This window comes from Cetorhinus maximus, chromosome 3 (assembly GCF_964194155.1).
Source record: "Cetorhinus maximus chromosome 3, sCetMax3.hap1.1, whole genome shotgun sequence".
Taxonomy (NCBI): domain Eukaryota; kingdom Metazoa; phylum Chordata; class Chondrichthyes; order Lamniformes; family Cetorhinidae; genus Cetorhinus; species Cetorhinus maximus.
The window spans coordinates 185,388,803-185,400,930 of NC_135881.1; the positions used below are offsets into that span (position 1 = coordinate 185,388,803).

At 44.7% G+C, this 12,128-nt stretch overlaps 1 protein-coding gene across 1 annotated transcript in view; it reads left to right on the top strand.

Annotated features, from left to right (window-relative positions):
- Positions 1–8,633, top strand: part of LOC144674385 (collagen alpha-6(VI) chain-like) — a 145,984-nt gene extending 137,351 nt beyond the window's left edge. Inside the window, exons 42-43 of the mRNA XM_078535786.1 lie at positions 4,548–4,601; positions 6,396–8,633. Of these exons, the coding sequence (XP_078391912.1) occupies positions 4,548–4,601; positions 6,396–6,577 (236 nt within the window). The 3' untranslated portion in view covers positions 6,578–8,633. The remainder of the gene's footprint in view (positions 1–4,547; positions 4,602–6,395) is intronic.
- The last annotated feature ends 3,495 nt before the right edge of the window (positions 8,634–12,128 follow it).

Consider the following 12,128-nt stretch of genomic DNA (forward strand, 5'->3'; position numbering starts at 1 on the left):
TTGTGTACATACATGAGGCTAATGCTCCAAGACAGTACTAAGGGAGAGCTACATTGTCCACATGCTATCGTTCAAATGACTACTAAAGGGTAAGGATTAAAATGGTAGGATTGTTGTTCTGGAAGGCTGAGATTAAACTGTGCTAGAGGGCTTTCTATCTCTGAATCTCTTACCTTTCATAATATTGGCACACTGTCACTTTGCAACTTCTCTTCATTTTCATTATGCTCATCTTTTCAGTGTGACCTATCTCTTACCTCTTTCATTCTCTCCTGCCCAACTCCTGAACACTAAACCTACTTTTCTCTCTGAGGAGCCGTGTTTTCATGTGTTTGCACACAAGGAAGACTGAAGCCTTTGCTTTTGGCTTCCATCCAAATCTCCTCACTTTTGGTATCTGCTCAAGCCCACTCCCTGGCTACTTGTTCAGGCTGAAATAGTTGTATTGTTCTGTTTGCCCAAATGTCTCATCCGCTACCTAGGTCGCTTACGTTCCAACTGCACCATTGCCCATCTCCACCACTGCTTAAACCTTTATCCACTAGCATCATTAGCTCTAGAATCAACCTCTCAATGTCCACGTTTCTGTACTCCCAACGTCTACCTTCTGTAGCGTTCGATTGTTCTGTTTTTGATTACATGAGTCTATTTATTAATGATGTTCACTGCGATCGATTGATTAAGCTTGGGTGTGGATTCAGGGAAAAGTGACGCTGGAGAAAAGTTTAAATTTACAGGCTCCTGTACCTTTCCTTTCTTCACGGGTGATCCACCCATGCCATGGGATTAATGGATTTCGGGGTTCAAGACCTATTTGCTTGCTACAGAGATGGACGATCCAGATGCAGCAGCGATCCACAAGGTGGTGATATTTTTGTACATTATCTTGGGGCAGAAGGCCAGTGAATATTCAAGCAGCTCACAGAAGACGCATTCATGTTTGATACAGCAGTAAGTGCTATCGAAAAATACTTGAGGCCAAAGAAAAATGTGATAATCGCACAATATAAATTCCACCAGAACCTATTAAGTAACACGTGGAATCATTGCAGCAATTGGTTTCTACATGTAAATTTGGAACACTAACCAATGAACTAATTTGTGACCAATTAATTGAAAAGACTTCAATTCCACGAATTAGGGAACATCTCCTCATGAAGGCTGATGATTTAACCTTGGAAAAGGGCACATCCTTGGCAGTCCAAATCAAATCTACCATATTTGATTCAAAGAGGTTACACAGGAAGGCACCAACAGAATTAGACACAACCAGCTCAAGCGCAAAGGTTATGGACAAAGAATCCTCAGCAGTCTTATCAACACCAGCTCCACCAGGGTCAGAATCCTTGAAAATTGTGCCTAAATTGTGGAAGTGCTCATCAATTTACAACACTATGTGCAGCTCAAGGGAAAAGGTGTAACTCCTGCTTAAAGTGAAACCATTTGGTGAAGTATGTAGGTCAAAGAAGAGGGCTTCATCAGTTCGACATATAGGAGTCTCTTCCTGAGAGTGAGATATAGCACGTGTATACCATCATGAATGGTAAAGCACTGGTTCATTTTAAGGAATGCTCAGTCGAGATTGTGGGACCTCAGCGTTGCTTCTCATCAATGTTGGCACGAAAGTAACTATTCTGAGGGACAAACTTTACCATTGGTATTTTCCACAGTTGTGTCTCCCTCCTGCAACAGACACTCTTCAAGCTTATAATAACTCAATCATCCCAGTTTTAGGAATGGTCACATTTCCATTACACTATAAAAATGTCACCCTAGGCAGGCTTATGTTCTGTGTAGGTAAAGGCAGAAACCTTATGGGGGTAAACTATTTCAATAAGAATCAGTTCAGAGGCTGCTGAATGTTGAAAAGGCCCACCTCGGTTCTCCGGGACTTTGTCCCAGTTGTGTTGTTTAATATTAAGCCCTCTAGCCTTCACCCCTCACATCCTCTCACTGCCAACTCACTCCTCATAAACCATCCATTGCAACTCATGACAACTCATGCCCCTCCAACTCCCCCAATGGCCTCTCATACCTTCCATGCCAACCCTTGCCCCTCCACCTACCCCCAAAAGCCCCCATACCCTCTATGACAACTTATGCTAACTTATGCCAAGCCATGCCAATGCCTGACCCCCACTCACCCTCATGTCCCCTTATAGCACTAATGCCAACTTAGTACCAACTCATGCTAACCCATGATCCCCCACTCACCTCCCTTGTCCCTTTATAGCCCCAGTGGCATCTTAATGAGAACTCATGCCAACCATGATCCCTCACATCCCCTTGGCCCCTTGTAGCCCCCATGCCATCTTGGTGCCAGTATATAACCATGCCCTGCCCCCCACCCACCACCCTTTGCCCTTACACCCTCCATGTCAACTCAACCAGTATCGAACATGGGCAAAGCTCAGTAGCCATGCCAAGATGAAATAAAATTAAGTTCTAAGTATCTATATCAGACTTCACAACATAAAAAACAATCTCATTAATAAAAACTAATTCAATACATTTAAACCCCCTTAAGTACTTAATCCCTTATAAAAATAAGCATTTGTATTCATAATCCCATATCACAGACAACTAATCCCTTAATGGGCTCTTGGAGCTGTCAATCAAAATGTGAATTTACATCCTCCCCCCCCCCCCACCACCCCTACTGTGATAAAGACAGTTTGTAAAAGCAGCAAGCAGTAATAATGCTACAATGAAAGCTCTTAGAATTATGTCAACAAACAGCTGTTGAAACTGGAAGCACCAATCCTTTTCAACTCAGAGGCACAGGCAGCTGTTTTTTTCAAAATTTAGAGGGCAGGGGATTCAAATAACTTTGCAATTTGACAGTTCCATAGATCTTATCCACCTTTTACAAGCATTTACGTCAACTCTAAAAAATCACAACTCACACACTATGGGATAAGCCCCTCAGTCCAGCGAAAATGGGTTCTGGTTGAACTTAGCACAGAGTTCAAATGGCCCTGCTGTTTTCGGATGTCTCCCATGGATTAATTAGACCCCACTCTGCAAAAATAGGATCTGTCAAAAATGGAAATGGGACTTCTGGAGCCAGGGTCCTGGCACCATTTTGGATAAACCATGGAGCCTCCATAATGCTGCAAAAATCTAGGCTTAAGTGCCATTGACTCACCAAATACCCACCTCCCACCCCCAATATCGAATGACTCACACGGGGCCCATTATATCCCAATAGATCAGATTTAAAGTATTCACCCCACATTACCTCTGTAACCTGCTCCAGCCTTACATTTCTTCCTCTGACTCTGGCCCCCAGTTCATCTGTTGATTCTGTCCTAGCAGAGTCATTGGCTGCCTCATCCATACGCTTTGAAACTCCTTCCCTAAGCACCTTCTGTACCTCCTTCCCCACTTATGAAAATACATGTCATAGTATAAATTTTCAGTCACCTCTCCTAACCATCCAACAAAACCTTGGCATCAACTTGTTTTGTTTCTTTTTGTAAGATTACAGTAGGACATTTCTCTGCATTAGCCACCTCCTGGCCCCTGTGAGTGGGATTTCCCTGTTATTTTCAGCAGGTGAGCCAGGCACACAAGGGGATCCAAATATGCTGTTCAAGCCCCTGATGATGTAATCTGAACCCAGAAGCAATTTTAGCCTGAGGCTTGAGCAGAAGAGCAGAGGTGTCTTGCCCACCAGGTCAAACCTTCCAGGAGTTGCATTGAGAGAAAGATGAGCTACTTTTTAAAAAAAAACTGTTATGTTTCCTGTGGACAGAAATGACTGGAATGTTCCATTGGCCCAACTCAATGAAACCTTGGGTCTTCTCTAGCTCGAGTTTTCATTACCTCCTCCTCTTCCCAGCCCACTTTGTACTTCCCTTCTGACACCAGTGCCTCAAATATCCTTGAGAGCCCCCAAAAACACATACTTTAGTGCCAGGACCCTTTCCCTCAGGTCCTCAGCAGCTGCCTCCTGCCACTGGATATCCCACTTCCATACCTTCCCCAGTTAGTAGATCTGGCTAGGATCGAGCGGGTGTTTAAACCAGCACCATGGAGATGGGACTGGTAAGTTGAAATGCCTTGGGCCTCTGGCAGGACAAGACTGGAAAACCTGTTGCATGTGCCAGCCCCCAGCCAGATGCACCAAGGTAAAATCAAGGCCCAGTGGTTTGAGTCAAACAAAGTGCCTTCATGAATGCCTGATAAGACTCCCAGCAATGATGACCTTCATTGCCATAGCTAATGCATTACAGAGGGTTGATTTTACCTGCAAGTGCTCATGGAGTAAGTAACTCATCTGGGTCGCAGCCTGTCCTTTCCTGAGCCTGTCATTTACTAGTATTAACACGTGGAAATAATCTGCCAGAGTAAAGAGAAAGGTTGCTTTCCTCAGCAGCAATCCTCACCATCAAAAACATAACAAAGACCTCAGGAGATATTTTTTCTTTAAAGGTGATGTTGTTTCCAGAGTCAATGAAGAAAACGAATAAAGCTTTATTTTCTTCTTGAAGAATCTGCTCATTCCACACAGCATTTTTATGAGTTCATTGTTTCTTCTCCAGGTGAAACTTTGATTGAACGCCAAGGAAACACTTCCTCCAGTGAGGACAATAAAGGTAAACAGAAAGATGAAGTTCTAGAAATCAAGGGTTAAATGTTGACGCTATGTGACAGCGTAACATGGGCAATGGTGAATCTGCCACCCATGTTACAACTCTCCTGATTGAAATAAAATTGGTGTAAAATTGATGTAAAGCAGGTTGCTGATTCACTATCACATTTTACAGTGTCACACAAAGCTAAGATCTAATCCCCAGAAATGAAAATGACTAATTTTGGTCGAGTAAAGGAATTGAAAGGAAAACTCTGTGGGTAATAACCACTTTGGGTGGTGAGTTAATGACTCATAGTACCCAGCCTACTATAGACCCTGAAACAAAAACAAAAATTGCTGGAAAAACTCAGCAGGTCTGACAGCACCTGTGGAGAGGAAGACAGAGTTAACGTTTCGAGTCCGTACGAGTTGAGTTCTGATGATGAGTCATACGGAATCAAAACGTTAACTCTGTCGTCCTCTCCACAGATGCTGTCAGACCTGCTGAGTTTTTCCAGCAATTTTTGTTTTTGTTTCAGGTTTCTAGCATAAGCAGTGTTTTGCTTTTACCACTGTAGACCCTGCCCAATTATCATTTCCTGTTGAAGTTGATGGACAGAAAAGTATATTCTATAATGGATGGAGAGCCTGTTCCATCAGCTCACTGCCTAGGGCAATGTAGGCCAACATCCACCTCTCTGAAATGAGCCAATTGTGCAGCACTCTGTGGTGCCATGCCCATTTGCATGCTGGCTAATTGACAGGAGACTTTCGTGGTAAAAACACACACGCAGATTTGGACCAGGAATGCATGACTCCTTGGGAAAATATGCAGGATGAAAAGCTGCTTTTGCCATATAAACCCTTGTAGATCAAGAAACCATTACTTTCCTATCATGAGCATAAGAATCATACAGCGTAGGATGACACCATTCAGCCTTTTGAAAGTTATCTAATTCATCCCATCCCTGCCCTTTCCCCATGGTGCTCAATGACAAGGTGATAAGAACATGAAACAAGAATCCATACTACATAATGTGCAGTTAAACAAGACCCTTGCAAGTTCTACGTGCTTCAGGTTATCTGGTATGGGGAGAGATTTGAAGCTGTCCTTCTCCATGGTGCTGAAAATTAATGAATCCCGAAGGATTTTCCCATTGGTGAACAGGTTTTCAGATTAAAATGTGCCATTTCTCTGGCACTGGTTTTGATGCTGATCAATCCTCTGATGATTACAGACCATAGAGTGCACAGGTCAACAATTCCATTAATTATTCCAGGATAATGACCACTGGCAACCTCCAGCACTGACCCTATGGATTCATTAGGAGATCACTTCATTTGGCTGGGCCAGGTTCGAACACATGTCACATCTTTGGTGCCCCACTGGCCAGTAACTCTGGTTCTAGGGTGTTCCCAAGCTCCCACCCTTTCACTTGGGCCTCAACCCCTCCTGTATCAATAGCCTTGCAAAGGACAGTAGCTCAGGCCTTTACCAGGCTTCATAGGAAGTCCCATCAAGTACCTATTTCCTGGTCCTTCCTTGGTCAGAATTGCAGTTGGAGTGTACTGGGAGGGCTAAGGATTTCTGACCCAATCACACATCAATAAATGCTTAGTATTGCATCTATTGAAACCATCCTAACTTACGGGAGGGCTATTAGTCTGGCTGTGAGTACAATGTGCAGTGTGTTCAAACAAAAGAGCTTTGGTGAAACCTATTTCTTTAAAGTATGACCTTTTTTTCCATACATTTCATTCCTGTGCATTCCATTAATTGCTTACTGATTTCTCTTTTACTTTTCATTCTTTTCAGTTCTGAATGTATGTGAATTAAATGTCGCAAGTGGGAGCTGTTACAGCTACAATTTAAAATGGTTCTTTGATGCAACAGAACAAGTCTGCAAAAGATTCTGGTATGGTGGGTGTGGAGGAAACAAGAACAGATTTGACACCCGGAAAGAATGTGAAGCCTTGTGTCTAAAATCTGCCTTCTAAACATTGATGTACATGGGTTGAGATTTTTGAATTTATGTCTCTGCAAAGAAGAATAAAATTAAAAACAACATCGAGAGAAGGCAAAAGCTCTATTGTGCTTTGCATTTGCAAGAGAAAAAGCCCACATGAACAGAAATTCAACCACAACCTTACCAAGGAACAATAATCCTCCATAATTGTGAATATGTTAGTCAATGTTTCTTTTTATATTTACTCTTAACTGTTTTATTCTACTCTGACAGTACCATTACCACGCTCCTAAACAGTTTTGAGTTCCCTTCAGATTTAACACTCTGGTTATTTTTGTAAACTGATCAGCAAAAGAATCCCAATATAGGAGCGTCACATCTCCATGTGAGAATGAATTACGCCCACCCTGGATCACCACTGACCTCTCCAAAGTTCACAGGGCTGGGGAAAGCACTGTGATCTAAATGCCTTCGGCTGGCCAGGGGCATCCATTCCCACCAAAGATCGCAGGAAGCCGAGCAGAGCGTGCTGGGCTGAAGAGGTTTAGACTGTTCCATTCATTGCACTCCAATATCAGCAATACAGGGCCTAAAACACTCCTGAGGCCCTATACTAGCTTATGTAAGGGGCTTAATGCTTATTTCAAGAGACCACCAGGGACACCTGCAAAAAGGGCATAACCTGCGATCAGGTCAGTCATCTTACAGGCAGGTGTTGGCTCACAATGTTGATCCCTGCAATTGGTTCTCAGTGTGCCCATAAAACAAGTGCAATGAGCCTCAATTTTCAACCTCATTATGTAAGTGCCTGTAGAGCAAAGGGTTAACTCTAATATTTTAATAATAGCTACTGGGCATGTGCATAAGGAGTTATGTCATAATGATGTTACTCTGAGAGCAGCAGTAGCTCAGTCCTGGTGTTCTGTCATCTTGTATCTAGTTAGTTATGTAAATATAAGTACTTTGAAGGAAAGACCTTTGCCTCCAGCCAGATCTCTTACTGGAGTAAGACACCCAAGGTCTCCTGAGACAACCCAACAATGAGACAGTGCCTGCAGCTGCCAAGGTATGTTCCTTATGGCCGCTGCTTTCCACTGTTAGAGCTGGATTATGGAGCCGGCCCTCATGTATGAGTATGTAAAGCTAAGCAACAGGCAGGTGGCACCCTCGCCTGTAATGCAGGTCGCCAAATTAAGGGATGCATTTTTGGAGAATCATGTGCAGGCTTTGCCCAAATTTCCAATTTGCATCACTGGTGTATGACCCTCACCTGAAATCTGCTGGATGAATGGATGCGAGCTTCCAGTCACATTGCAATATCGTGCACAGCACACGTCTAAATTACCACTATCTGTTCTGATTGTGAGATACCATGCTGGCAATGTGTAATCGGAAAATGGTGCCTGCTTCACATCAGCAGATTGTCCACTCTATTTCATTTTCCTGGCACCTCTCCGTCGAATTCCTAACCATGTGTCAGAGTATGTGCTATTTTATAAAGTTGGGAACATTAAAGGCAACAAGCAGTCAGACTCTCTGTGAAAAAATAGATGCAAATTTGTTATTACTCCAAGATTCATGGGGGTTGTGCCATAATGGTATTCTCACTGAACTAGTATTCCAGAGACCCAGGGTAATGCTCTGGGGACCTGGGTTCAAATCCCACCATGACAAGTGTTGAAATTTGAATTCAATAAAAAATCTGGAATTAAGTGACAACCACAAAACAATTGCCATAAAAAGCCATGTGGCTGCAGACCACAGCAATGCAATTGACACTTAAATGCCCTCTGAACAAAGGCAATTAGGGATGGGCAATAAATTCTGGCCCGGCCAATGACACCCATGAACAAATTAGTAAAGAAATATGCAGGAAGAAAAGTGAAGTATGGTAAGGGTAGAATTTTATGCCAGCGGGATGTTAAGTTCCCATCGAAGTCAGTGGAGTTTAGAATGTCTCACTGCATTTTAGGGCCCGATGCCTGTCCCGGCCACAATGGGGCTGCAAAATTCCAGCCTGAAAGATGCACAAAATAAGAATCTGAAAATGCCATTGGAAATGTGTAAATAAAGAATCTTCAACTTCAGTAGTGCAAACTACTTTTTTTGGGTTGTTGCTCTAGATTATCTAAGGTTCGGCATTATTGTTCAGTATCAGTGGACCTTGTGTCCTTTGCGTGTCCAGTTTTAAGTGAACGTAGCAAGGTCAAGGATCAGAGTATACAGTACATAATCTTTGAATGCTGGAAAGTCACTTTAGTAAATGAGGGTGAGGGCGGGGGAGCCACAGACTGGGTGTGGGTGCGGTGGGCTTAAAGGATGAAGGGGGTAAGCGTAAGGCAGTCCTGGGCAGTGCGCACCTTGTAGTCTAGCCAGAAATTAAAGGCCATCCGGGAACAGTGCACACTGTGTAGTCGGGAGGGAAATTAAAGGCAGTCCAGGGACAGTGCGCACCGTGTAGTCGGACAGGATATTAAAGGCACTCAGGGGACAGTACACCCCATGCTACAAAGCTGTTCCTTGCCCCATTCCAGGGTGGTGGAGAGCCTGTCTGAGCTGTCAATCAATGCCGCACACTGTGCATGGTCAGTCCCTCACATTTGTTTTCTGGGGGGTGGTGGTTTGGTACTGGGCGTGCGATGGCACAGTCAGGGGAGGCATCTGCAGCCTGTACATGGGGAACTGGTAAATAAGAGGTGAGTTGAAAGTGATTGCCCTTGACATCAAGGCAGCATTTGACTGAGTGTGGCATCAAGGATCCCTAGCCAAACTGGAGTCCATGAGAATCAGGGGGAAAACGCTCCGTGGTTGGAGTCACACCTAGCATAAAGAGATGTTTGTGGTTGTTGGAGGTCAATCGTCTTAGTTCCAGGACATCACTGCTGGAGTTTCACCGGGTAGTGTCCTAGGCCCAACCACCTTCAGCTGCTTCACCAATGATCTTCCTTCCAACATAAGGTCAGAAGTGGGGATGTTCGCCGATGATCGCACAATGTTCAGCATCATTCACAACTCCTCAGACACTGAAGCAGTCCATGCCCAAATGCAGCAAGACCTGGACAACATTCAAGAAGGCTGCTCACCACCAAGTGACAAGTGATATTTGCACACATGTGCCAGGCAATGACCATCTCCAACAATAGGGAACCTAACCATCACCCCTTGATGTTCAATAGCATTACCATCACTGAATCCCCCACTATCAACATCCTAATGGTTAACATTGACCAGAAACTGAACTGGACTAGCCATATAAATACTGTGGCTACAAGAGCAGGTCAGAGGCTAAGAATCCTGCAGCGAGTAACTCTCTTCCTGACTCCCCAAAGCCTGTCCACCATTTACAAGGCACAAGTCAGGAGTATGCTGGAATACTCTCCACTTGGCTGGATGAGTGCAGCTCTCACAACACTCAAGAAGCTTAACACTATCTCAGACAAAGCAGGCCACTTGATTGGCTCCCCATCCACAAACATTCACTCCCTCCACCACCGACGCACAGTAGCAGCAGTGTGTACCATCTACAAGATGCACCGCAGGAATTCACCAAGGCTCCTTCGACAACACCTGCAAACTCACGACCTCTACCATCTAGAAGGACAAGGGCAGCAGGCACATGGAAACACCACCACCTGGAAGTTTCCCTCCAAGCCGCTCACCATCCTGACTTGGAAATATTTCGCCATTCCTTCACTGTCGCTGGGCCAAAATCTTGGAACTCCTTCCCTAATAGCACTATCGGTGTTCCTACACCACGTGGACTACAACAGTTTACGAAGGCAGCTCACCACCACCTTCTCACAAGCAATAAGGAATGGGCAATAAATGCTGGCCTAGCCAGCAATGCCCACATCCCTTGAAAGAATAAGAGAAAAGATGGGGCTGTCAATGGTGTCATGGGGGTGGTGGGTCTCGGTAGGTCATTGTGCACAGGGCCTCAAGATGGGGAGGGTTGAGGTCCATATGGGACATGCACAGAAAACAGTTCGGGGAAGGACAGGGATATCCACGAGCAAAACGATGGGCTCCAGGGTTAAATGGGGAGGCAGGACAGTGATCATAAGGAAGGAAACTTGCACATGATGTTCTTACAGGATATAGGAGGGTCTTTTGATGGTTACAGGAGGGCTTTGGAACCTGGTCTCATAATACCAGCACCATTTTGACATCTGATGTAATGACGCAGTTGAAAAGTATTCTTGAAAAAAAATCGCCAGGGGACAGTCCGAGTGCTTCTGGGAGGAGTTGACTACTGCACTTTTGGGCCGATTGAAGGGGCACCATAATAATTATTGCTTCAGGACATGGAGAGCAAAGTTCAGCTGAGACATGTTAGGAAGACTCAATTGAAGGATTTGAGCACCTTAACTCATGGGGCACATTCTTGTGAGAATCCATTGGGGCTTGAGGCAGCATTTGATTTGGTGTGATAGACCATAAATTCCTCATAGAGGAGTGTGAAAAGGTCAGGATGAAACTATTAAGGGGCCACGAGTACATATGCAACATACTCCAGGCAACCCTACAACTTGCAGTTGGGAAGTTCAGGGTTTACACTGCTCAATAATTGCAGTCATTACGTTAGAGCAAGGCTGGGCTCTAATGTACTCCAAAGGAGGGAGCCTGACATTGCCCTGACTGAGGTTGATCGCGCCTGACTGTACTCTTCCAGATCTAACCCCCACAGTGTGAATGCGCTGTCACGCTGGAATGGTAGCAGAGGGAACTCAGCTACCTGTGATCCTTCTGGATGTGCTTCAGCTGCAAGGGAGGACCTGTGGATGGAATGTCTGGAATGAGTGCAGCCCAAGGGCTTCACAATGGCTCCCTAGCTTGGCCAGAGCAACGGGATTTGCAGTGATCTTAAGCTTCCCACGGGTGCAGGGTGCCATCCATTGCACACATGTGGCTTTAAGAGCTCCTTGGCAGCAGCTTTCTCAATGTGCAACTGATCCGTGATCACCAAAAGCAGGTTATGCAGGTTTGTGCGAGGTACCCTGGGAACGTGCATGGCTCTTAAACCTTGAGTCCCTTGCAGGTGCCACAGACCTTCGAGGGCCCTCAACACATTCAGGGCTAGCTCCTCGGTCATAAAGGGTACTCGCAAAAGACGTGGCCATTCGGTGGCCACAGGGTGCTTCAGAGGAGAGGTACAATATAGTTCATTCTTGTCATGAAAAGCCAATTACAGCCACAAATTATTTATGGGCATATTGAACTTTTTAAGGAAGACTCATATGTTTTTAAAGAAATACAAGCAAGGGCATGAGCAAAAGATGGCTGATAATGTAAAGTGACCAATTTCTGGAAAATTCCTTTATGGATTATACTGACAGATCTGTCCTGAGAGAACATGGAATGTCATACCTGGAAAGATGTCATGGCCTTCTTCAAGCAGTGACGCTTGAAAGGGAGATTAGAAAAATGCAAAAGACTGAACTTTAATCTCCTGTCGTTGCGGAGACAAAGACTGATTACCATGGAGAGAATTTTCCCCGTGTTGAGCAGGCCATGTGGGAATGGATGTGGGAGTGGGCACGGGCGGGTGCAGACTGAACCGCCACCCGCGATCGTGTCCGTGC